Here is a 27,729-nt window from a genome sequence, read left to right on the forward strand (position 1 = left end):
CAGGGTGAGGGGGGGAGGGGGTGGGGTTGGGGGGTCAGTTTTGCGGATGGCTGGAAGGTGAACACTTTTAAGAGGACAGAGAGGAGGAGGAGGAGGAGGAGAAGGAAGAAGAAGAAGCGGAGGAGGAGGAGAAAGGGTTCAAGCATGGAGCTGTAGGGACGCCGTGCTCAGATGCCGGGCAGGAGGAGGGGGAGGCCGCGGAGAGAAAACACCCGCAATGAACAAGCCCAAAAGGTAACGCTAACGAATCATTAAAACTTGTGTAAGTGGTGTGTTTGTGTGCAGAGGTTTTGAGGTCATGACTCATACTGTGCATGGCATTGTGGTTAAAAAAGAAAAAAAAAAGTGTACATTTTTTTGGGGGGTTTTATGTTTGCATCAGCCATTTGCGTGTTGCGGTGCAAGAGTAATAGCGTGCAGGTTGCACACGCACGGTCACAGCTAATTTATCTGGCCTGAATATCAACATGCCGCATTATCTTCATAGTTCAACATTCAACAGTTGTGCGTCCTGAGCTCACCTTTATGAGTGGAAAAATAGGCTATTGTTATAAAAATTCATAATTAAGTATTCGTTTCCCAACTATTACTGAGCCATTTTATTTAAAAATATATATATATATACAATAATAATAAATCACCCCACAACATGAAACTGATATTTCTCAACAAGTAAATACTGAAATAATCTAAATCTACTCACAAATTGACCTGCTCAGTGTGACTTTTAGGCCCGTTTGATTAAACAGGAAGCTTTTTAGTTTTATAAATGGCAACAGGTGGATACACCTGCTATATGCGTCAATATACCTTCCGCCATCTAGTGGAAGAGCATATAATTGTTCTGCCAGTCCCTATACAGTTGACCCATTAATTGTGTTGGAGAGAGAAAATCCGTGTATAATTGACGCCCATTAAAATGCATTGGGGGGGTGAAACCCAAAATAATTCTCCCAAAAAACAATGATAAACTGCAAATATGCTTTTTCCACAAAAAAGAAAGAAAAAAACTCCAGATCATTTTCATCCATTGATCAATCACGATAATTTTCAGACCAATGAAGTGAAATTGGATCATTTCCCTCAACACACCTGATAATCTTCCCCAGTTGAGAATCACTACACTAGTGGTTTGCACGTCTGCCTCACAGTTGAGAGTTCCGGGTTCGACTCTTGGGGGTTGCTGTATGGAGTTTGGTTTGTCCTCGCCCGGATTTCTCCCACATTGCCAATACATGTTCACTGAATCCAAATCAGCCGTTCACAAACCTGTCCATAAATATGACAATTCATATGAAGTGTTTTAATATGCGTCCTTCCATTGGTTGGTTATTGAAGTTAAGCACTATAAGGAAATGGATGCTTTTGGATGGTTTTTTTCATGATTTATCTATTTCAACTTTTGACGGCGCAGCCTCCTTCTGTCCTGCTTTGGAGCTTGTTTCGCTGCCGCTGTGGGTTTTTTTCTTATCAGATGGTGCGACTGACACACTAAGCTTGTCGCAAAGATGAGCGACACCTCAGTTTAAATCCTGATTGCACAAGCAACCATGCAGTACATTTTTCAATACAGTAAGCGGGCGTTGCATACAATTTGACGAATGCAACTGCAATAAACTAAAATCTACCCAAGGTAAATCTGTTCTGCTCAAATAATTTTCTTTTTTTGGAGTAAGAGCATTTCATATGTTTTTAGCGTTTTATCCCTTAAAAATTAATAGGCTAGTTTACTTTATGGAAATTGTATTACTGTATAAGTGCAGTAGCTTTAATGTTTCTTTACGCAGACTTTTTTGTTCTCTTGGTAGACAATTTTGTCCAATAAAGTAGATTACTCCTCAATGACTTTTTATGTTTTTCAAGCTTAGTTTGACCAGTCTGACAATCTGTGTTTGAGGAAGAAACATTAAGAGTTCATTTATAAAACATCCGTAAAATTATTTATGTGACGTATTTCCTGCAGGCTATTTATACGACACTTCAAGAAAGAAAGAAAGAAAGAAAGAAAGAAAGAAAGAAAGAAAGAAAGAAAGAAAGAAAGAAAACCAATGCAGAGTCATAAAACTTCTCACTTAGACCATTTATCTTTACCTCAGTTCATCTTGGCAGCATGTGTAATTGCATCTGGCTGAACCTTAAAGATACAAAATTGAATCTTCTAATTTAAATACAGTATAGTCACACAATTATTGACATTGTCTAAACATGATAAAAACATAGTAATAAACATATTAATAAATAAAAAATACTGTGGAGAATTCAAATTTTTTGAAGATTTTATTTTAAACTGAAATTAATTTGTAAACAAAAATGGTAGTATGATGCAACTAGAGCCATAAAAAAAAAAAGAAGAAGAAGCTAACATGGCCTGGATAAGCTACAATAGCGCCTTGAGATACAAATGACTCCACTTCTGAGTTTTCGAGATAAGAGGCATGGCTGGACTGATTTAATTTTTTACCTTTAACTTGTGAGCGCAGACTTGAGATACAAGCACTAAATGACAGCTCTGACTTAACTAGAAGAAGCACTTAGGCAGATATCGATTTAATGAACAATTCTTAAAAAAACAAAACGATTTTGCAATCTGTTTGATGTCACTCCCACTTGAGGTTTACTGTAAACTGCATTTTAAACAACCATATAGCTTAGCTTTGAATCAGATAGCTCAATGCTAATGCTAAATAGCGCCCATGTTGCGGTGCTATAACCTTTTAGGCAACTGACTGTGAACACAGTGGAGTGCTATTTTAATTTAAATGCTCATAAATATAGCCAATGCTCTGGAGAGATCCTAGTGAAAATGTCTTACTTCCATATTGTATCTAAAAAAATATCCCCCTATTATACATCTTCATTGGTTACATGCACATTAGCGATTTAGCGTTATGTTGTAGCAAATGAATGAAAGGCTAAGAAGGCTTCATGCAGGTTGTGAGGGGACTGAAAAGGGACGGGGGGGGGGGGGGTGAGGAGGGGCGTAGGGGGACGAGGGCACACAATCTCTGCCTTCAAAGGGGCTTCAATTAATCAATTAAGGACAGAGAGCGAGGAATTTGCATATCCCTCGGCCTGTGTGGAAGCGGGAGAGGGAGGGCGGCAGTGTATTGGGAGGGGGGGCTTGTGGCTCTGTTGCCAGGAGTCCTAACATAGATGGGAAGAAGAAAGGGGGGTTTCCAAAGGGGAAAGAAAAGGGGAAGCAGTTCAGCGTGCAGGGGGATGAAGAAAGAGGAAAGACGTCGGTGAGGAAAAGGTGAAGAACTTCCTCAGTCGCTAATGCGTTCACAGCCGCGCTAGTTCATTCTTAAGATCTTTCTCACCTGCTGTCTGTGTGTGTGTGCGCGTCTGCCTTGCAAATACAAGGGTGGGTGTGTGTGTGTGTGGGGGGGGGGGGGGGGATACCCAAAACCAACCTTATCAAGAAAAATCATAAGAGTCCCGATCCCCGTTACCATTTACTCTGAGTCACAAAGTGTAGAGAAAAGGTCAAAAGACTTGTTCATTCTGAAGTGTGGGTTGTTATTATTATTATTTTTAATTTGCACTTCAAAAGAGGCTTCAAATAGTTGAATGCCACTTCAAGTTGAAGTTCACCGTCAAGGAGAACTACACCAAGTATCTTTAAAATAACAAAATAGCTCCCCTTTCAGTCCGCTAGCTTAATGCTAGCCCTAATTAGCCTCAAAGTTGCACTACAGATCGATAACAAACATAAAAGTATTTCAGGACTTTTTGCACGATTGGCCCGTTTCACAACAAAGAGCCGAACGGCAAAATTCTCAACGTGAACTTTTGCAAGGACACTTCCAGTCTCTCAACCTGCAACTAAAATGATGGGGGGGGCACAAGTTTTCATCATTGCTACTGGGGGGGCCACACATGTAAAAACGCCATTTTAAATATGGGCAAAATACAAGCACAGCTGCAAAATACGTGTTCTTTATATTTATTTCAATTTTCATAATGCATTTCTCAATATATATGTAAAAGATCCAGCCTTCAACTAGAAAGAGTTTGAACAATCAAAACTAACCACTACTGTCATCCCCCCCCCCCAAAAAAAACAACAAAAGACTCAACACAACAGCTCGCCTATAAAGCATTTTAAATTCATCTCGATATTTAATTGCAGATTATCATCAAGTGGCTTAATTGCTGTGCCCCTGTCCTGCCTGTAGTAAAAAAAAATATGAATGTAGTCATCATTGGAGCCATATGTAATACTTCACGACTTGTGTAAGCGCGCTTGTGTGTGCGTGTGTAAGAGAAGGGGATGTAGGTCTGGCCATTCAGGGAACTTGTTGTCATTTCTCTGAACTCGCGCGGTTTCCTGGTAATGTCACAATATTAGTTAGCAGCAGCGCTGTTGCACACACATGCGCGCGCACATTTCTACACACGATGCAGGACACACTGGAGCCATACGGACACACGAAGCGGACATTTTATTAGCTAAGCACACGCAATTGGCACAGTACGACCATATTGTACTCAAATTCAATTTAGAATAACAAGTATGGCAAATGTTGCATCCTGATGTGTTTTTTTTTTTGTAGTTTGTAATAAGTTGTGTGAAATACTTCAAGATTTATCGATCAGATCAGATGTCAAATCCATAGATATATTTGAATAACAGCAGTGGATGCGTCATCAAATTGCAGAATCTGAATGGAATTGTTATCACCTTGAAGTTTTGGAGATGTCTTTGAATTATTGATTAGTTACAATAGAAGTCAGCACACAATTCGACAAGGTTAATAGGTGTATATATATATATATATATATATATATATATATATATAATTTTTCTTTTATTCCTAAAGATCAAAATATTATTTATTAATTCATTTGCTTGTTTATTTGAGTGCATTTATTTATTTGTATTGATAAAGTAAAAAAAAATTTAAACGACACACTATACAATTTCTCCCTACAAAATGCACAAAATTATAAAAATAACGAAAAATGAAAAAAAAATTGAATATTCAATATATTTTTAGATGTTTTAACAATATGTCAATAACCCCATGAATTACTCATTTTCCAGCTAAACTATTCACACACTATTATTTTTAGAAATTAATTTAATTTCTTGTCTGGAAAACTATCCTTAATTAAGGATAATATAATTTAAAAGGAAAAACAAATTGTGAAATAATTGAATATACCTATTCTATATCTATTTATTTATTCATCATACAGAGGAAGTTGTCACGTAAATCTGACATCCTGCGTGAATAAAGTCGTTTTGTTTTGATTTTTAGAACAAAAGGCCCTATTTTCAATTGTTAAAATGACTTTCTTGCCTCTATTTATACTTCATTTTTGTGGGTATAATTTGTACAGCTTTTTATCCAGACAAAGAATATTTCATTTGTGTTCAAACAAATAATTCAATTAATTATTATTGTGACATTAAATTATGAAACTTTGAAAAATTATGTAAAAAAAAATTCTTGAAAATATTAATAAATATTTTTTAATAACTGTCTCTAGGTTGAACTGGTGTTTGCATCACATGGGGGGGGGGGGGTTTGTTTTGTGCTCCACTTATCTGCCGCCTACTTGTTGTCAGGAAACCCAACTGCGAGAGTCCTGGCGTGCTGAAGAGCAGGAAGTCGCCACGGCAGAAAGTGCACAGACGCAACACATGTCCCAGTCCCCAGGACATCAGCCGGGCCCTGCAGGGCCCCTCGGCGGCCCCCAGCGCCAGTGCTGCCAGCCTGGATGAGCTCATACTGCGGTGCCTTGGCTGCTTCGGTCAGTCGCACGCATTTGGTGGCAACCCGGTTATGCAAATGAGGGCTGATACAAGGAAGTGGGGTACATGGGGGGGGGCTGCTGATACAATGGAGGTTTTTGTTTTCCTAATGGCTTCTCAAACTTTTTGGAACCAGGGACTGCTTACAGGGAATAATTTTTGCATTCTTTTCTTTATCTCTCCCGTAACTCTCTACGCCGTTTACTTTTAGACAGTCAAATCTGATTTTTTTTTTCTTTTCATGTTGATCAACTCAAAACCAAAAAGATGGGTTTTCTCTGGTTTTCCCCTCCCTCCCACGTTGCAAATTTTTTTCTGCTTACTGTTTTGATCACTTCTTGACGTGCCAATTACACTCATATACAACTTCCTTGGTGGAGGTAATGATGGAATGAGGCTCACATAACAACACTTAATCTGTGTTGCGCTTCTACGTCAGATTCTGAGGGGAAGCTGTGCAGCCCGCGAGGGTCCCAGATGGTCCACATGACGCTGATGATGCACAGTTGGGTGGTCTCGTCGCAGACCTTCGCTCAGAAGCTCCTCGCCTTATATCCTAATGGTCACATGGTGGCGCCGCTCGATCAAATCTCAGTGAAACTCTTTTAAACACACTTTATAAACACATGGTAGAAGTATTTCAATGCAAAAAAAATAAAAAAAGGATGTTTAACAAAAATAGCGTATTTAAGTTGCTACGGTTTAGCAAGTTGTAGTTCTGAGCTCACAACAGGCTAACGTTGCACTCTCATTTGCTGACTCACATGTCACTCATTTAAAAAAAAACATACATTCAAAGTAGAATGTGTGAATAGTGACCCTAAACGGACAAAATAACAGCTGCACTTCTTAATTCATTCACTGCCATTGACGTCAAAAATTCATGTGAACTATTTCTATGAGTTTAACATTTTTTCCCCACTTTTGTTAACAAGAATATGAAAACCTAGATTTTTTTAAATTGTACATATAGAACCAATATAAAATTTGTGATTAATCGTGAGTTGACAAGTGAAGTCATGCGATTAATTACAATTTTAAAAAATTATTGCATCTTGCCCCTAATTTTTTATATGTTTTTTTAATGAATGAGTTAAATATTCATATTTTGTATTGGTATTATTGCTTAATAATGCAAAATCTATTTTTAGCGGATTACTTGAATAATCGATGCTACCAGATTTAAAAACATCACACCTCTGGCCATATGTGACGAATTTGGGGAATTTTTAAGGTCATACCACAACATCAATTGGATTTAAGTCTAGATTTGGACTTAGTCACTCTAAAACCTTTTTTCTTTTGTTTCACCATTCAGAGGTGAGGTCACAAACTGATCGACAGAAGGATTTAGTTGTTCAATTAATCACAGCAAGTCGTCCAGGTCCTGAAGACGCAAAGCAACCCCAGACCATGACCATGATCTTCCTTTAATCAAATGTTTGATTAATTCTACTCACAATTCAGGGATCATTTGAGACGAGCCTTTGACTTTGGACCTCTCCCATTTTTGCCCGGTGACTTCGTTATGGTTGAGTTATAAACACTGATCATAACTAAGGCCAGTAAAGGTCTTCAGTTTTAGGGAGATATTGGTCTTTGATGATACATTTGTTTTTAAAGATTTTGAAGCCGACTTCACTTTGCCTGACTATGTAAGTAACTGCTTGTCTCAACAAAAATGTCAGTAATTAGGGCTGGGCGTGGCCAATGGAATTAAACTCCGCTTTCCAAAAACTGTGGTTAATCACAGTTAGCTAACATTTCCTACTAGTTAAAAAAATCATCATTTGGATTAGCATTTTGCAAACACGGGCTCGTCGGGCTGTCTTTGTGAGATATGAAAAATCATCACGAGTAAGAAATACTGCAAAAAAAATTTAAAAATCAGGAAGGAATGTGTTCTCCTTGACCGTCTCTCACATACAAGGACTGCCCCCCCGAAAAGAGAGGCCTGAGGCGGGGTCAAGTGTGCCACCTGGTCAGGTGAGCGAGAAGCACTCGAGTCATGACAGAACCGGTTCTTTCTCCCGCGCCCAGTTTTGTGCTTACTAAACACGCTCTCCTGTCGCGCCCGGGTGGCCAGGACCTGGATCGGCCAGTTCCCCGCCGTGTTCGAGGCCGACCCCCTTCTGGAGCAGACCATGGGGGACCTGTGGGCGTTTGTACGCTCGGACAGGGAAGAGGCGCAGATCATCGACACGTCATGCCTGTGAGTTTTTGTTTTGTTTTGTTTTGTGACTACTCGGCTTCTGCGAGGGCTTGTTTCTAAATAAACACGCACACTTGCGTCTTTTTCGGTGACACAATTCTCAATGCGGTTGTGTGGGTTTTCCCCAGGTCAATGTTTACAGTCAAATGTACAGTAGTGTTGATTCTGACAACAGTGTCTCCAAGGTACATATAGTCAAATAATGATATACTCGTTGCTGCCCGTTGCTCATTGTTGTATGAATAGCAAAAGGTTACGACATTCGCCATAAAAAACCAAATGTTGCAAAATGTTTACATTTAGAACATCTGTTGGGCTTATTAAAGACTAGAAATTGTCTTCAATGTATAAAAAAAACTGAAAGAGAAACCTTGGCACTGGCACTTCCTTTAACAGGAACTGTACTCTCTTGCTAATTGGTCCTCACTTCCTCATACACACACAAATTCACCGGCCCATGTTAATGTTGGAACCCGACGCTCACCGTGCATACAACCACCCGCACTCTCCGTTCCAGCAGGTTTATAAAGATTTTCGTTCACAAAGTCTGCGCTACATTTAGCTGTTTGTCTTTGCCATTTTCTGCTTGTTGAGAGTCTGGCAATTCCCTTGCGTAGATAAATTAAGGTGAAATAAATAAATAAATAACTTATATGATTCATTTTAGACTCTAAATAATATTTAGTTTGCAAATGTGAGTCTTGATGATTGGCTTGTTTGCTAAGGATTCTAAACTGTTTTTGCAAACATTTGTACATTAGCTTAATTGAAAACAAACTTGTCTTTGATGCTTACAAAAATATGTACTTTAGCTTTGTGTGTGTGTGTGTGGGGGGGGGGGGGGGGGTACCTGCCCTACTCCCCCACGCTCCCCAAAACTTGTATACGTTACATTCATTTAGATTCTAAGTTGTCTCGGATATTTGCTAAACAAATGCATTTGAAGACTTTTTAATCTTCACAAAAACATGTATTTTACTTTACATTTATTGAATTCTTTACCGTCATCTTTTTGCCATTGTCTAAATTACCTTTGATGTTTACGAAGCCACGTTCGTTAGCAATTCTAAATGAGCTATTTTCAAACATCCGTTAGGTTTGCTGAAAAGTTGAAATTCCGTCTTTGGTGTCCATGACAACACGCTATACTACATTAGTTATTTTAAAAAAAAATTAACTCATTTGTCTCTGATGTTGCCAAAATGTTGATCAAAAACGAGACTAACTCGTCTTGTACATTTCTGTGAGAAAAAAAAACCGCGTTAACTGAAGTCTAAATTGCTGTTGGATATAAATGAACGCTGACCCCCATCTTTTCCCGGAAGCCCCCACGCGAACGTGTCACAGGCCCCCTCGCCCTCCGTGAAGAAGAGGAAAGTGTCGCTCATCTTCGACCACATGGAGGCCGACGAGATGGCCGAGCACCTCAGCTACTTGGAGTTCAAGAACTTTTGCAGCGTTTCGGTGAGACCATTCAGCGACTTGAGTATTTGTTCCTCTGACGACATTTTTACTTCAGTTACAAACACCTGTGTGCCTCTTGACGGCGATTGGTCAGTTCCTGGATTACCGCAGCTACGTGGTGCGAGGCTCGGTGCGGGACAACCCGGCGCTGGAGCGCTCGGTCATGATGTGCAACGGCGTCTCCCAATGGGTCCAGCTCATGATCCTCAGCAGGCACACGGCCCAGCAGAGGGCGCAGGTCTTCACCAAGTTCATCCACGTGGCTCAGGTGGGCCAGAGAATCCTCTTCGGCTTCTTCCGTCTGCATTTTATTCGCACGCCAACTGCCGCCAAGCCAAAACGCGTGAACATCACTGACGACTCGTTATCCGTTTTGCGTGGCCAGAAACTCCGAGCTCTGCAGAACTTCAACACGCTGATGGCCGTCACTGGAGGACTCTGCCACAGCGCCATCTCCCGCCTCAAAGACACGTACAACCTCTTGCCTCCTGACGTCACCAAGGTACTCTGATGGATCACAGCTACTATTGCGGCCTTTCGCGGTAGATTTGACACCAGACTAACAGAGAAGAGGCTGACTGGATCGAACGGACAAAATAAGAACTAAACTCAAGAATAAAAATAGATCAGATTTTTTTTTTTATTAGAAGAAATTTGACTTACTATGTTAGATCAGTCGAGACTAAACTGAATTAGAAGAGGTTAAAACCAACCTAAACTGCGATTGACTGAACTAAGATAGACACACAAAAAAAAAGCCTAGACTAAACAAGCCTAGAATCCCCAAAAAGTTTGAAAAACTAAACTAGATAAAACTAAGTTAGACTAAAGACTGGAATAAATTGATTTAGGAGAGACTTTTCAAGACTAGATAACCTGGATTAGACTAGTTTTGATGAGAAAACACTGGACTAGGCTAGACAACACTAGACTAGACTAAAATAAACAAATATAAACTAGACAATAAAGGACGGGTTGAGACTAGATCACTAGACTAGATGAGACAACACTAGCCATGACTAAACAAGCTATGAAGAGAGAAGACAATACAGGACTAGTCAACTGTGGAAGAGACTACAAAACAAGACTAATATAAAATGTGACTAGTTCTAGTTGAGACTAGACTAGGATCAACAAAACTAAGTTAGACAAGGCAGGACATTTTGAGACTAGACTAGACTAGACTCGATGAGATGACACTATAGACTGGACTAGACAAAATGAGACTACGCTAAATTAGATTAGAAGAAACAAAACAACACCGGACAAGTCAACTCTGGACAATACTAGACAAGACAAAACAAGACTAAACAACACCAAATGAAACAAAACTTGACTTGATACAACTACAGTAAACATAAATTAAAACATGACTAAACCAATCTAAGCTAGCAAAACAAAACTGGAGCAAAAACTAAACAGTAGGCCTGTTTAGTTGGAGTGAACTCCAAAAGTCTTAACAAAACTCAACTCAACTAAGATTGGCCAGGCCTATCAAGAGTACACTAAACAAGACCAAACAAGACTAAACTGGATTAAACCAGCCTAATGTGGACTACTACTATTAAAATGGGCGCCTTCTGTCACGATGCTGTCAGGCACTGAGCGAGATGACGGAGCTACTGTCATCGCACAGCAACTACAGCAACTACCGCCGTCTATACAGCGAGTGCTCGGGGTTCAAGGTGCCCATCCTGGGCGTGCACCTCAAGGACCTGATCTCCCTCAATGAGGCCCTGCCCGACTTCGTGGACGGCGACAAGATCAACCTGAGCAAGCTGCAGCATCTCCACAGCAACGTCAACGAGATCCTGGAGCTGCACAGACTCACGCCGCCGTTCGAAGCCAACAAAGACCTCCTGCATCTGTTGACGGTAGGAGACCCGGACCCGGTCCTGGACCCAAGAACCAGATCCCTAACAAGGAGTTCTGTTGGAACGTCGCCAATGATGTCTTTAATGCTTCAGCTCTCTCTAGATCTCTACTACACTGAGGACCAGATCTATGAACTCTCCTACACCAAGGAACCGAAGAACCCCAAGATCCAGGTCAGTCAACTTCACGCTCAGCAAGTGAGGTATTAAGAAGAATCTGATTTTACTGTCACACTAAACATAATATCAAAAGTATATATTGTGTATTTAAAGCATGCATTGAAAAAAATTTATGTGATGTATTTGGTACATACCTATGCTTTAGGAAAGTCCACTTAGCTTGAAGCTAACAAAAAATGCACACAAAAAAACAAATTAGCGTCATTAGCCAGCTTTCAAACTGGCTAAACATAAAATCTAAACTAGGCCTACATGTTGTGTATTTAAAACACGCATTTAAAAAATAAAAATAAACGTTATGTATTTAAAACTACATACCTATGCTTTAGGAAAGTCCACTTAGCTTGATAACAAACAATGCAAAAACAAAAAACAATGCTAACAGTTAGCATCATTAGCCAGCTTTCCACATGGCTAAACATAAAATCTAAAAGTACATGTTGGGTATTTAAAACACACATCTAAAAAAATGTATGTGATGTATTTAAAACTACATACCTATGCTGCACTTAGCTTGAAGCTAACACGCAAATGCAAAAAACAAACAAAAAACAATGGTAACAACTTAGCATCATTAGTCAGCTTTAGAAGCAACACTTCTTTTTTCTTTTCTTTTCTTTTTTTTTTAAACACAAACTGTTTCAACACTGGTCAACAAAAATGTTGTTGGCAAAAATTTCAACAATTTTACGGTATTTGGATGTCACTCAAGTCAAAATTGTTGTTCTCTGAATTGGCTCGAGATTTTGAGATATTCCATATTTTTGTTTTTAAAAAGTGTTAATTAGTAAATAAGTGTTTGTATGATTAATATGACCTTTGGCACGCTTATGTTTAACAAGCAAACCCTTGTTTGGGTTAGCAGTGTGGGCGTGGCCGCTTCGCAAGAAAAAGCGCACCGCAACCGTCACTCAACCGCATCAAAGTTCCAAGTCGGGGTGTGACGCCGTGTATGTGTGCACATGCGTCTATGTGTGTGTATCTGTGTAACTCTTTTGGATTTCTTTCGTGGCTGCAGCCCGTCACTCCAGTCAAACCGCCAGTGGTGGCAGAGTGGGGGTCAGGGGTCGACCACCGCCTCGACCCCGACACCATATCCAAACACGTCAAACAGATGGTGGATGTGAGTACAACATATACTGGATGAGGGGCCATCAGGGAGATATCATTCACTAATTATGACCAGTAATTGATTTGTTTATATGAGAGCATTCCAGTGTACTTTATGACAGCGTTTCATTATGACGTGTGGGAGGATTTCAGTTCGTGTGTATGAGTGTTTCAGTAGTGTGCATGTGAGAGAATTTAGTATATTATATGAGAGCATATCAGTAAACGTGAGAGGACTTCAATTTGTGTGGGCGGGTTTAACTTTTTGTACACGAGAGTGTTTCAATAGTTTAAAAGAATTGGGCGTGAGAGTATTTCTATAGTATGTTTGAGAGCATTTCATATGGGAGTATTTCAGTATGATGTGTGGGAGGATTTCATTCGTGTGTATTAGAGCATTTCAAATGTGTGAATTAGGATTATGTGAGAGATATTCCCATAATTAGTGAACGTCATCGACAGGTTGGCCACACACACACACACACGCACACACATGCCTGAGTTTCACTTCCTTATTAGTCGATAGCGCAAAGGAGAAGTGGCCAACAGTCCCTTGTATTTGTCGCCCCCTTCAGTCCATCATGAAGAACTACGACCACAAGCAGGACGGCTACATCCCGCTGGAGGAGTTTGAAAAAATCGCCGCAAACTTCCCCTTCTCCTTCTGCACGCAGCAAACTGACAGGTGACACTTTCCTCATAAATTTTATATTATTACAGCAACGTAGTCACCTTAAAATAAAGAATCTGCCGGCAAACCGACAAAAATCGTCCTCGCGTTCAGGCAGGGTCAAATCAGCCGAGAGGAGATGACGTCATACTTCATGCGCGGGATGTCCGTGTGCGCAAAACTGGGCTACAACTTTAACGACGCGCACAACTTCCACGAGACAACCTACAAGAGGCCCACCTTCTGCGACACCTGTGGCGGCTTTGTCAGTCTTCCCCATCAATCCACAAATACAAATAGAAATGAAAAAAACAAACAAAAAAACTAACCTTGTTGGATCGTGTTGCAGCTGTGGGGAGTCATCAAGCAAGGCTACCACTGCAAAGGTAAGCATTCAAGACCACTTTGTTAACTCTCATCCATCCATTTAAAAAAAAAAAAAATCATTTTTTAATGTATTTATTGTTATAGCACCCAAATGAGTAACTGTGATACTTGTAATCATAATAATTAAAGCTGCAGATGCCTGTAAAAGAACACCTTCAATTAAAATGGCTTGTGGCGGCCATCTTACTTTTAACCCTTGACCTTTGCAACGAGTGCACACCTGCAAGTGCAGTAGCCACAACTGACCAGAGGGTGGCACACTTATCAAAAGCTACCATACTATGGTCGAGATTTCACCAGCACAACCGAAATAAAGTGGATCCTTGATTTATTGGACCCTGATTTAATGGGTTTTGGATTTAAGCTTTTTTTTTTTTTTTCATGGAGGACTATGGAAAAAATATATACGGTTGACAATGTCGATTCTTCATTATTATTATTATTTTGTCCTGTCATGACTTTTTGAGCGTGTTAAAAGTAGCCAAAGAAAAGCAATGCTTGTAATAATTAAAGCTGCAAATCTCTTTAAAAAAAAACAACAAATTGGCTGATTACATGTCTTTCAGTGTTCTAGACTTTGGCGCATGATGTTTTAGTGCTTATTTAAACTGTGTTCAAGTCTCCACAAGACAAATAGAAATGATAATAATTAAAGTTGTGTTTCTTATCAGGCTGCGGGATGAACTGCCACAGACACTGCCGGGATCTGGTGGGAATTGAGTGCTTGAAGAAACACAAAAACACCAGCGGCTCCTGCCCGTGCACCCCCGCCCCCGACTTCCGAACCAAGGGCAGCCTGTGGAGTAGGTGTCCCAACCCTCCCTCCGCAAAAATCTTACCTCCCACCGCCAGTCACCCACACTTGTGTTGCTCCCGTCAGGTTCCGAGGAGGAAGCCTTTGTGTTCCCCCACGACTCAGAACACCACAAGGGTTGCGCCCCCTTCAGGAAGAGCGCCGACTCTGCAGGTTTGTCGGACTGCTCCACTCAGACGGACCCTGGAGTGTGGACCCCACAGGAGAAGAAATTGCGCAGGGTGTACAACCACAGCGCTCCAGGCCAAGTAAGACAACAAACTGGTACCTTGACTTGATGTGAATTTCAAAAGTTTACACTCCCCTGTTCAAATGCAAGGTTTTTGTTTTGGGGGTTGGGGGGGGCGGAAGACCAAGATAATCCAATAGTCAATTGGGGGTCAACCTCCATTTTTCTTATTGGCAGTTTATCAACATTCCCCCCCTTACGTTTTTAGCACAGTATCGTATATAAAAAGTGAATGTAAAGAAATACCAGTGTGCCGTGATTTTTGTGTGTCAGGCCAGCACGCTGCCCCCTCCCAGGAGTCGCGGGTGCTCCATGCCTGTCTCATTGGAGGAGAAGCTGAAGGAGTTTCACCTGTGCAAGGAAAAGAGCCGAGAACCCGACTGACCGACGGCAAAAGCTGAACTTTTCCCACCACAAACGGACTCCACCATTGTGTTTTTTGCTGCCGATTTAAATTAAGGACGGTCGTCATACTGCCTACCCAGACCCCGTCATCTTGTCTCTGGTGCTACGTTTCTTGGGAATATCACGTGAGCAGTTTCGGATCCAGGATGGAGGGAAATGAACACTAAAGCAGAATTCCCTTTTTTTTTGTGTGTGTGTGTGTGTGGCAGCTACCCCAAAAAGCTTCAAAGTCTATTAAAGGAGACATGTATTTTGTTTTTGACAATTTCAAAGTTATTTTGTGTCTTAATATAATTTGTGATATTTTTGTGAAAATACCCCAAGGATGAATAATAATAATAAAAAGTAAACGTTATAGAAAACAAATGGCTATTTATTATAAGGTGAAAAGCACAAAAAAAAAAGCCATGTATAGAAAAGCCGACACGTTGGATCCAGGTGTATACAACTGCATTTAATTGTAGAAAGACAAGAAACAGATTTTTCACACTGGTACAAAAGAAAAGTTTTGGAAGCGTAATGGGATTTCAACTACAGCAACCACACGAGGATAAAAAAACAACAAAAAAGCAAAATGCCTCTACTGACAAAGTGTCAACGCCTTTAATACGACGGCCTCTAAAATGGCGGTTCCGCTACGTATGACTGAAAAAGAAATGTGAAAGAAAAGCAAAAAGCATGCTTTTGCTCGCTAACCTCGCCATCTAAATTGTTACAAAGCGTCTGTCATCTCATCCACACACAGCATTGTAAGGGTTAGCACTGGGCTAGCTAGCATCGATCACCACGCCGCCGCTTTATATAAGACTGATTTGGGGGAAAGAAAACAAGATGGTGAAGAATAGTAGGGGGCAGGGGGGATAGGTCGGCAAAGAGGAAGTAGTTTAGAGGTGGGGAGCTACTGGGAGCCTGAAGACGAGCCTTGGCTGCCCTGTCCAGGGTAGCCGCCGTATTGGCTGTAATACTGGTTCCACTGGCTCTGGTTCTGGTAGTACTGCTGCCACTGCTGAGCATACTGTGGACACATACATACATACATTTCAGGATGGGATATTTATATTGTACATTTTCTTTTGGTTTTGGTACGGCATGCCAGGGTTATACATACATCTCATACTATCAATTTTTAAAAATGTCGAGGTGTCAAACTGCCGCAGTATAGCGCCAACTAGTGCTGAGGAGGACTTAACATCAGATTATAATTTTTTGCCTTAAAGGGATACTTGACTCACTTAGCAATTTTGAGCAATACTAAATTAATATTTTGCCAAAAATTTATTTGACAACCTAATTATTTTTGCCACTTGCTGTCAACTGAAAATGGCATCACGCGAGGTCAGGTAACAACCAATCACGGCTCACCTGCTTTCTGTGTTTGGTTGTGTGACATTAAGAAACTGCATATGGCAAAATGTGATCTTAACTCATTTGCTCCCAAAAGCTTATAAATATATTCTATTTTAAATATTTTAAGTGTCCCAAAGATATATTCTTACGTTTTTTTTGTTGTTTGTTTTTTAATGCTAGAGCATTTGATGCAGCCTCAACTGCACAAAACGGTTTAAGCAATGGTAGTTAATACAAAAACGGCCAGCAGGTAGAAGCAGAGTAGAAGATAAAACTAGGGCCATGTTGAAAACAAGCTGATTTACCCAGTTCTAAGCAGATTTGTGAATAATGATTAACTTAGCTATATTCTAATGCTAATTGCTGCAAAAACGGAAACAGATATTAATATAAAAAAAAATTCCTGATGAAAGAAGACACTCTAATCTTTCTTTTGGTGGGTTCCATGTTTTTATATCAGTCAAAATCCAGTAAAATAGCTGGGAGCAAAGGAGATTACTTCAGTAAAAATGGCTGGGAGTGAATGAGTTAAAGGTTTTAATTGTTGTTTTTATTATTTAAAAAATGCTCTCTTTTAGTTAATTAGGTTTAGCATTACTTTTTTTAAATGTATGTAGGGTATTGACAAAGGTTAATACAATTATTTATTTTTTTACTACAATTATAGTTTGTTATTTTTCCATTTTATTTTGTTACCAAAAGTGTTTTTTAGTTACTACTATTACAACCATGCAGCGTCGGCGCACTTGCCTGCTGGTACTGCTGATTGTAGCTCTGCTGCTGTTGCTGCTGCGGCGGTGCGGCCTGATGCTGCGGCAGGGCGGCCTGATGCTGCTGAGGTGGGGCCTGGTGGTGGCCGTACGTCTGGGAGCCGGCGGCCGGCTGGCTGTAGCTCTGGCTGTAGCCCGGGTACTGACTGTAGTTGCCGTAGTAGTTCTGGTTGTAGCCGCCTTGGTTGTAACCGCCGCCTTGGTTGTAGCTGTGGCCGTAGCCCTGTGAGGAGGCAGCGGGTGGGAGGAAGAGGGCAAGCATGCAAAGTGGATAAGTGGTTGAATGTGCAGCGCTGACACACAAACAATGAAAATCAGCGAGTATATTAAGAGTAGCTGATGGCAAATGTTTCAAACAGCATATTAGCATTTCTCTCCTGTTGAAGCTTATCTCAAGAAATAGGAATTGGTGTCAACTGTTTCCTGACAACTGACTCGCAAAAATCCCCCAAATCTCTTGACGGATTATTTGATTTAGGAAAGAAAAAAACAATTTAAATTGCACTTCAAAATATTTCCTTGACATCAATTACTACTAGAGCCCCGCTGATGAGAACACAAAAGACACACAAATTCGTATTACCCAAAATATGATTTAAGACAAAAAGCAGAACACTACTAAATAAAGAAAATGAACTTTAATTAGTAATACTTGCAACACAGAGACTTTAAATCAATAGTGATAAACTGAAAAAAAAGGCCAACTGAAAACGCAACCCCGTCCCAAAAAAATACTTGTTCAAACTACTTTCATCCGAGTTCTGGACCGGTAGTGGCTGGGAAGTGGGATCTAGCAAGTTGAGGGACCCACTCAGATGTTACTGTTTGTCAACGAGATTTCAAGCCTGGCGCCCTGTCCAAACTTAGCGGAGTCTAAGAGATGTGAAATTGTAGACCGCCGCACAACTCACTCACTGGATCTTCTGGATCACTCAAGTTCATTCTCGCAAGTCAACTATAGCTCACATCTGGGATTTTTTTTTAAGTTGGGTCACTCGTACCTGAAAGCACCACTTTACATGAATATATATATACCAAAAAAAAAAAAAAAAGCCACAATTGGAAATTCTCCCACAGTGTTGCCGTTTTGCTCTCAATACTGCCAATTTAATCGCGGCATGTTATAATGCAGAAAGCAGAGTTTTTCAATGTTCTCCCCTTTGAGGCAGCCCCACTTGTCGTCATAATTGCTGCCGTTTGCGCTGCCGGCCCTCTCACTCGGCACAGACGAAGGAGGGCATGAGAGGTATCTCCTGGCCTGAACCGACAATCCCTGAAAGCGCTTGTCGTTCTGATCCCAATACTTGAGTGGCTCGCCTCTTCTTCGATCTATGACCGGCAGGTGCAGGTACGCGTCCAGGTCCTCCTGGATGCCCCTTGGAGCCTCTTCCAGACCAGGTGGGCTGAGCATTTGGTCCAAGAGATTGTCCAGCAAACTACCGACTCCCTCGACGTCATCATGGCCGGGGCCACCGCTTTGTGGTGTGTTCTGTGCCGGCATGCCGGCATCTTCGGTTAGCCACGCTGTGGCAAGGGCGAGAGTCTCTGGTGACAAAGGGCGCCCCTTAAACCGCGGGTCGAGTAAACACGCGAGAACCACCTGTTTGGATCTCATGACGTTAGCAAAACGCTTCTCCAGGCTCTCCAGCACGGTCTTGCGGAACGTCTGGAGTCCTCGAGCGACGGCCCCCTCGGACTTGAGCAGCCGTTTCAGCACACTGATGTTGGGTATGATGCAGCCGGTGGAGGCGCCCGCTTTGCTCAGGTCATTGGTGACTTCTTCCAGAGGCGCGAGGGTCTCGACCAGCTTGGCCGCCAAATCCCACTCCTCTGCCGTTGGGCATACAAAATGTCCGTGGTCGTTGGCATAAGTGGTGACGGCGCTTTTTAGCTTCAACATCCAGCTGAGCATGCGCAACGTAGAGTTCCATTTGGTCGGCACAGCCTGGGAGTCGCCCACTTGCTCCTGGATGGCGGAGAGCCGCTGCCGTGCCGCCGCCGAGCAGCTGAAGTGCGCGGCGATGGTTTTCGTTTTGGCCAACATGTCCGCTACCGTCCTCTGCGCCTTGAGCCCGTCGTCGATGCACAGTTGGAGCGTGCGGGCAATGCAGCTCAGTTCAGGAATGTGTGCCAGCCTCGTGCCGTTCACGACGGCGGCCTCGCCGTCCCCCAGCACCAAGTGGACACGCCGTGTGTCGATATCCCATTCTTGCAGCACGGTCGGAAACGCCTGCCGGATGTAATGCCCCGTGTGGGACCCTGACATGATTTTGACATCGAGCACAAGTTGGACCCTCTTCCAGTGTTGATCAATGAAATGAGCCGTCAGGCTCATGAGCGCGTCGTCGGAACCCGGCCAACAGTCAGCGGTGAAGGAAATGAAGCTTCCGGCGTTGTCCTCCGAGAGAAGTTCTTTCATCTTCCCAACAACTTGCGTGTGCAAGTCAGACATGACCTGCGTACGGAAATACTTCGCACTTTTCGGTTGATATCCCTTTTCCATTTTGGTTAGTAATCTTTTGAATCCAACGCCCTCCACAAGAGAGTACGACAGGATGTCGGTTGCAATCATCTCCATAACGAGTTTGTCCACGTCTTGTGAACTCGGCTCATTTGGTGCACGCACGGTTCCTTTGTCAACTGCTTGAACAATTATGGATTGCACCAGCTGCGCATTTAGTTCTCTGGCCAGCGCCGCTCTAGCATGTGCGTCATCGAATGCCTCTTTGTGATTTCGTTTGAGGTGACTCCACAAATTTGTCGTGTTCTTTCCTTTGCTGTTGATGGAGCCTTGGCTAACTAGCGCACCGCAGTAGTTGCATCCAACGCCTGTGGGTTTTTTTGTGAAGTGGTTCCACACCTGACTCCTCCCCTCTACCTGTGAAATGGAAATATATACATGTTCTGCATTTTGCTAACTAGCATACAATTTGATACTATGGTTTTAACAAAGTGGCCGCATTCAAGCTGAGCGTGATAACTCAAAGGCTACTGCTAAGTTGGATCAAACCTTTACAGTGGTGCTTTGAGATAAGAGTTGAATTTGTTCCATGACCTTGGCCATAACTCCAAACGCATCTCAAATCATCTTTTCTCACTGAAATGAATAGGCCATTAATCTGTTCCAGCCCCCACTCAAAAAAAAAGTTGATGTGTTATTACTTACATCCAGGAATACATCCAGAAATAATTCATGTAGAATAAAAAAAAAAGAAAAAAAGAAAGAATAAAAAAAAAATCACAATTTGTGTTCAGTTTCGCTGCTTAAAGCACCACAACATAGATGTGTTAGCATTAAGACTGAGCAGTGGTCCTCAACCTTTTTTTTTGCGCCAGATAACCAACCATCTGCAAACAGGGGAGTATTTTAAAAAATTGCAATCCTTATCACGGCTTCACATTGATGTTAAACTGGCAGTTTTAAAGCATCTGTACTGAAAACTAACTAGATAGTACTTCAAAATGTCATTAACATAGGAAGTCAATTAATATATGGTAGGGGAAAAAGAATGATGAACAGTGAAGGAGAAAAATGTAACAGTACTACAAATGTATAACAATATAAAATAACAGTGAACTACTAAAAATGTACCTCTCAGTAGTAATGAATATGCCTTAAAATGTAAACATTTTTATTTTCAAGTTATGCTCCGACATATGGCGTCAACATCATTTCTACTTGCAAATGTGCATCATCAAAGGATGACACGATTGATTACTGCTGCTTTGGTTCGGTTACTGCATGCCGAGACCTTTTGTCGTTCACAGTGGTCGCTGTCACATTAACAGAGTGTGGACTCATTCATGAATAGCGAGAAGTCAGTATAGGCTCTCTAGCCTACAAACAGGTAACACATTTGTTAATAATACCATGTTTGCTAATAGTTTGTCGCTAACGTTTGCTATTAGCTTCGCAGGAGGGGAAAATAGTAGCCTAATTTGGGAATGTGTCAAATACTTAATATTGTGTCCACCTATATAGTGATAATGTAACCCTCGCTCAGGAGGTAGAGCGGGTCGTCCAGTAACCGAAGCCTGTTCAAATCCCGCTCTGTCCGAGTCATGTCCTTGTGTCTTTGGACAGGACTCTTCACCCACTTTTGCCTCCAGTGTCACTCACACTGGTGTACACGTTAACATGCGAGCCCATGAATAATGAATCCATTGTGGGTGTTTTTGAGTGTCCAGAAAAGCGCTACATAAACTTGATGATGCATAACAACATATAAACTTGACACCAATTACTACTTTTCTTTTAGGCAGTTCTTCTGCACTTTCTTGTGGCATTTTATGGCGTTTTAGAAAGATCACAAAATAAGCCGGTAGGCGTGGATTGGTGAGATCGTCAGTAGTGATGCACCAAATATTCGGCCATTGAAAATGGAAAAAATTTGGATTTTCGGCATTTCGGACAAAATAAAATTCATAATATAATTGTAATTAATTATAATAAATGCAATGATAATAAACAAAATTGCATAATTTTTTTCTCTGCGGTTACATTTTTGGTTTTTGGCCAAGCATTTCTCATTTTCGGCCCAAAAAATTATTTTCGGTGCATCCTTAATTGTCAGCGACTAGCTGAGAATAGCTTTCACAGAAAAACTTGCAAGCAGTTGAATTTGTCAACAGTTCATTGGTAATATGCGCGGGTTGACTGGAACTAAGATTAGGTTACCTGGTTGTAGCCGCCCTTGTTATACGGAGCTGGTCGGTTGTAGTTGCTTCCCGACGATTGACTGCGGTAGCCGGAGCGGGAATCGGAGCTGCCGTCACGGTAGCTGCCGCCACCGCTGCTGTTGTTGTTGTTGTTGCCCGCCCAGCGGCTCTGATTGTAGCTTCCACGATTGTGGCCTGCAAAACAAGATTTCGGCCTGTTTGTCATTCTGCGGTTGACTTGACTGTCAGCCATTCGAGGGGGCTAACATTTTACGCAGCAGCGCCCCCCTACTGTTGACTGACATTGATGTTGAAGTGCCCTTGGGCTTGCATTGCGAACATTATGTGACCAAACCCAGAAAACAGGTAAGAATTTAAATGTTACTTAAAACATCAATGGCAACAGTTAGACCCTGGAACATGTTTAAACATATTTAAACATATTAACATTATTTCCTACGGGGGAAGACAGCTTACCTCTGTATCCTCCATCTCCGCTGCGGTTCTGGTAGCCACCCCCGCCGCCTCCGCGGGGCGCGTCGCGGCTGTCGTAGCGCGGGAAGCTGCCACGGCCGCGGTAGCCGCCCTGCCGGTTGTCGAAGCGCTTTTCGGGCGGCGGGCCCGCCTTACGCCCGTCGTCGTTGTATTGCTTTAACAGCTTCTCGGCATCGTCGCACTGCAGCTCAGTATAGGTGACCCCCTCCAGGAAGTCGCACGCTTCCGGCAGGGTGAAGTTGGCTTTGGGTGGGCGCGCCAAGCGAGGGATTGAGAGGGAGGAGGGAGGGAGGGGATGGGGATGCAGTGAAGACCAGAGCAGCCACACCACCAAAAGACAAAAAACAAAGTGGAAACTAATTAGTGTCGCACAGAGGAGGCGGGAAGAGCATAAAAATTAAGTGACAAGGAGCAAACATTCCCTCCAAGGAGGCAACATTTGTGGAAACAGACACAGGAGGGGAGAGGATTTGGGGGGTGGGGCTAGAAAAGAGCACTGCAAACCAAGGAGGGCAACCAAAAAGTGGATGGTAATCCCCTTCGTAGGGACTGCCAGGAATGCCAAAAGTCACTGACGCCCATAGTAGTTTTTAAAATATTTAAAAAATATCAACACAAAACAAATAGCAGACATCTAATTCCTCCATCCATATGTAATATTCGCTTAAATAATAAATGGCATAAGTGCCTGACAAATGCTTGGCTCAGTCGAATTTCACATTTTGCAGGTTCTTAGTAAAAACATGACCAGATTTCCCAAGAAATTATTATTTTTTCTTCGACAGAAAAAAAATAGCGTTTACAGACAGCTATAGAACTATCTATAATACATATAGAAAATCTGGTCCAAAAATGCCTTCAAATTAGTGTAACTTCATTATTACTTAACACATCTCCACTATGCTATCGTTTCGTCTGCTACTTGGGGAGCTCTTTCTATGATTGGCTGAAAACTTTTATTTAAAAATATTCACCAATCAGCTGGTACGGGCCGAAAAGGGGTCTCCATTTCTGCAATAAATGATGATTCGAAACATATCTCGATACCTGGGTGTGATAAGATAGAATGACGGCTTGGTTTTTAAGGCCCAATGATTCGATTTGGTTGATTCAATGGGAATATGATTAGATTCGATAAGGTACGGCTCAGTTCGAGAATGCATGATGCAATGAGGTTCTTGTCATTTTGCATCCAGCTTGTCACTTTTGTACTTTCTTCAAAGATATTGGTATATCTGTCCAGTAAAAGACGATACAATACTTATCGATATGTATATATTTTTAATTCTGTTTGATTCAATGCACTTGCATCTCTTAAATGAAAACTGATTTTCCGATTCAAACAGTTTTGTTTCATCCCTGTGCAAACGAACAGTTCGGCTACGAAAATAGGCCATGTACTTAAGTCATCGAGGGCTTTTTTGTGAATTTGTTATTGAAGATTTCAGAGGCATTTTAAAGTTGCTTTCTTTTGTTTTGTCACATTGATTATATTAGTGCTTTTCAGAAATGGCGCAAAAAATGAGACAAGGTTTTCGTCACATACGGTAAACCGTCTTTCACTTGTATAGCACCTTTCTACCTTAGATACACAAATTGCTTTAACACCACTTCCTCATTTTACCTACTGCTAACACATCATATAGTATTTTGCTCAAAGACACTTCTACATCGTCACAATAATATTGAACCCACAACCGCTGGTTTGGGGGGACGACCAATATACCACTGATCCATACCGCCCCGTTGGCGAAGAAAAAAAAATGTGCATTGGGTGAATTCCAATTTTTTCGGGATTACTGTAACTGAAATTATATTGGAATGAGGATGCCAACTCAGTTTGCAGCGCATGAGGCAATAAAGAGGGAACATTGGGAAAAAAATAATCACGACTTAAAACATAAGTATGTCCAGTTGTGATAACTTGGTGGGGGTCGGGGGGATGGAAAGAGAGGTAAGGGGAAAAACAGGGGGCATCTTCCAAGTTTGATTTTTACACATGGAAAAAAACAAAACAAAAACAAAAAGTAGATCTGGTGTTTTGTTGCTTGTATCCACAGCGGTCCTACCTTTCATTTCTAACACAGCATGATCGGGTACATCCTTCCCCTGCTCATTGGTTTGCTTTAATGTTCGCTCTTTAAAATCCTCGTCCGTGGGACAAATTACAATAGCCTTGCGTTGAAAACCCTCAAAAGGACGCATTTTTCGTCTCCTTGCTGATCCATATACATTTGTCTAGCAATGGCGACAAGAAAGAGGTAGAAGCTTGTTTGTTATTGTTTTACTTGCAAAGGCGTTCCGCTGGAAAGGGAAGCTGGAACCCTGCAATCATCAAGTGACACAGGTTTGTTTGGCTGGGAAGAGGCTACGCATTAGCTCGGCTGCTACAGGCCGCGTCGCTCACAAGGCTTACCTGCTATGTCTGCTGCCCAACATTCAGTCAAGACCAACAAGGGGAAGGGGAGACCCATAAAGTAATCATCACTTATTCAATAGTATGCTGATTCTGAGCCATGTTAGTAAGCTAAGCAGGTGAAAGGTGAAAACATGGATGAAAATGAGCGAATGTTACCATGCCGAGGAGATACTTTAGCAATTTAAACTCACAGCACGCTGAACTTAGCTGGTTAGCATGTCACTAAGGCAGGTCTAATGGTTAGCACACCTGTCTTTGTAGTTTATCATATTGTGGGTTTGAATCTTGACTGCGATTAATCCCGGATGTGAGCCACCTCCGAAATAAAAAAAATGGATGGATGAAAATCGACAGATATCTGTAGAACGTGATTGTGTTGATGCATTGTACCATTAGCATTCTGAAGTTATAAACAGTCGAGAATACATTTTTTTAAAAAGCAATGGAAAATGAATCTTATTACGTTTAGATTCTTGACATATGACATTTTGGCACGCAATGAACTACTTTGCAGATTAGTGTTTGACTGACTTGTTACGTGTTGTGTATTGATAGCCTTAAAGTATTTTGCATACAAATAAATTATGACTTATTTAACTTTGTTAAAATTTAACCGCTTGTGAAATTTTCTTCAAAAGTGTGTTTCGAGCTAGTAGCACGCATGCACAGTGATGACACAGATTTAAGGATTACAGGATTTTCATTTCAGTTGGTTAGTGTGATCGACGTTAGCTTCTGTATGTGGGAAAAAAATAGGTTTCCTATTCTGGTATTTTAAACGACTCCTTCAGCCATTTAAAACAGAAACGCTATGACGTGAAGTAAGACGTGCTTAGCAAGTGCTAGATAACTGTTACAATGCGACGACACAGATTTTATTACATGGTGTAGATGCTAATTATATGTCATTAAATACAGTACCTGTATGACATTTATGTTCTGCTGCTTCAAACAGACTTATCGATTTCAGCACATGGGCGGTCGGTAAATGATTCTTTCAGAAGAGACAAAATGATTTAACTTGGTTTCATAACTAGATTTCGTAACAGACTAGAAAACGTCTACAGTCAAATCAGCAACACGCTGCTGCATTGCCGTCCAATGAAAACCTCCTACATCCAAATTTGGTCAACTACACACAGCATTTTGCCACAAATCGGTACTATTGGATGATCCCTAATTGGTAATCTCTTCTCTTTATTGGACAATTACATTGAAAAGTTTCTTAACTCTACCTTGTTTTCACAGTGCCTCGCAGTATTATGTCACGTCAGGATTAAGAATCACAACACCTAAGAAATAGTTGAACAATAAGGAGTAAAAATGGTTCAATTTGTGATCAAACATGATTTGGGGGAGTATGGATGTTAGTGGGTAACAATAAACAATGCAATATAAGTATACTACAATCGATAACCCAATATTCTGATTTGTGCCTTGATTTACATGCAATACCCAATCTTCCATGCAAATGCGGAGAACGAATTCCGTCCCACTTAGGTGGGTGTGACAATCAGTGGTACTTTAACTTTAATAAACAACCTTGCAGAGTGACAAACAAAATAAAACATCACGTGACACAGAACGGCTTGCTTGCTCAATCAACTAAGTTGGCCTTACCGTTTTTCATTTCATTATCGTAAATGTTTGACAGAGTTTTAATACAAATATTGACTGCAATTAAGACTTTACTATTGCACGAGCATAAGATTGTGATGGACTGCGCCACGTTCCGAATTCAGATTACAACAAGCAACTGAAAATGTATTTCTCAGTGTTACAAACTATTAATGGGTGTAGACAAAGAATAGCTCAGTTCTAAAGAATTATCAGTCCAACTAACGCTCGTTCATCATTTAATATCATAGTCTGTGATTTTTAAAGTGGACATTTAGTAGCCTGGAAATCCAAACTGGTCAACCGTCCTATCAAGTCGCCTTTCTCAGGTGGGGCAAACCTGAGCTAACAAGACAGTGGAATGAACCAATGAGCGAAGAGCGGATATGACTTCAGAAAAGCGACTTGTTGAAGTATTTTGTTGTTGCAGGGACGGAGTAAAAATTCAACATGGCTACTAGCCGAAGAGAGACAGTAGTGAATGACTTATGTCGTCGTTGCGGGAAAAACTTGAAGAGTGAAAAGTGACGTTGCTCACGAAGACGACGTCACGCAAATAAACAAATTTGATTGGCTGGCCTGTTTTCGGCCGGTGCCGAATCGCTGTTTAGGGACGCCTGTCCAGACCCTTGCCTGGCTAGACATTTAGTGGTGTCTGTGAATACTTATGACACTCCAGATTCGAATTTTGCAAATTGTACAAGCTTTTTGCTAGACAGGTAGAGAATACACATCATTTATGTGTATTTATTTACAAAAATGCAGCGCTACGGTGCCTGACGACAGGATCGCTTCAGAGAAAATTACGTGTATAAGCGCGCAAATGTCATATTGAATGTGTCAAAATGTAAGAAACACCAGTGTTAGTAGCCAGAAAACAGCATAGTAGCAATGAATCATCATAGTTACAGGACACAAATGCCATGTTAAGTCCATAATTATGTCAAACGCTTTTCTAGACATTAAACGAAGTCACGCAATTAATTTGGTACGGAGAACAAATTTCATTGTCCCGCTAGCAAAAATCAACAAAAATAAGACCATACAATTAGCATTAACAAAGAAAAATTATCCCGAGATAAGCCCTCATGAACAAATATTAGCACGAGTCAGTTGGTGTTAATACAGTGGGTCCCCCTCCATCCCCCGACCGACACTTACCTGGACTTACCTGATTTTCCAAGGAGCTCTCGTCCCACTTGACACGACAACACAAATACAACTTACCCGTGCATACTCACGTCTCCATGGCAATGTCGCTATCTGACCCTACCTACCTTTGTTGCCCCCGATACCAAAGACCTGAAAATCTGAAC

The 27,729-nt window shown here is 41.4% G+C and overlaps 1 protein-coding gene and 1 long non-coding RNA gene across 2 annotated transcripts; one reads left to right on the forward strand and one right to left on the reverse strand.

Moving 5' to 3' along the window:
- Positions 1–39: 39 nt before the first annotated feature.
- rasgrp4 (RAS guanyl releasing protein 4) lies at positions 40–15,462 on the forward strand. Its single transcript, XM_086081215.1, has 17 exons — positions 40–234; positions 5,576–5,760; positions 6,201–6,312; positions 7,685–7,747; positions 7,848–7,973; positions 9,299–9,437; positions 9,532–9,705; positions 9,823–9,939; positions 11,036–11,311; positions 11,405–11,485; positions 12,510–12,614; positions 13,177–13,286; positions 13,386–13,536; positions 13,621–13,657; positions 14,330–14,461; positions 14,539–14,720; positions 14,975–15,462. The coding sequence occupies exons 1-17, from the start codon at positions 218–220 to the stop codon at positions 15,083–15,085; spliced, it is 2,118 nt and encodes a 705-aa protein (XP_085937341.1). The 5' UTR covers positions 40–217; the 3' UTR covers positions 15,086–15,462.
- On the reverse strand, positions 6,156–12,086 carry LOC147171542 (uncharacterized). The gene is made up of 4 exons (XR_015095626.1): positions 11,990–12,086; positions 11,810–11,834; positions 11,626–11,657; positions 6,156–6,317 (listed from the first exon to the last, which is right to left on the reverse strand). It is a non-coding gene; the product is annotated as an uncharacterized LOC147171542 (long non-coding RNA).
- Positions 15,463–27,729: the final 12,267 nt, after the last annotated feature.

The sequence above is a fragment of the Leptonotus elevatus genome, chromosome 7 (assembly GCF_054856555.1).
Source record: "Leptonotus elevatus isolate MCC_2025b chromosome 7, RoL_Lele_1.0, whole genome shotgun sequence".
In the NCBI taxonomy this organism is placed as follows: domain Eukaryota; kingdom Metazoa; phylum Chordata; class Actinopteri; order Syngnathiformes; family Syngnathidae; genus Leptonotus; species Leptonotus elevatus.

Excerpts from the sequence above, each read along its gene's own strand:
- rasgrp4 (XM_086081215.1), top strand. Across the intron at positions 13,658-14,329 it reads GCAAGGCTACCACTGCAAAG|GCTGCGGGATGAACTGCCAC; the intron begins GTAAGCATTCAA and ends GTTTCTTATCAG. Across the intron at positions 14,462-14,538 it reads AACCAAGGGCAGCCTGTGGA|GTTCCGAGGAGGAAGCCTTT; the intron begins GTAGGTGTCCCA and ends TGCTCCCGTCAG.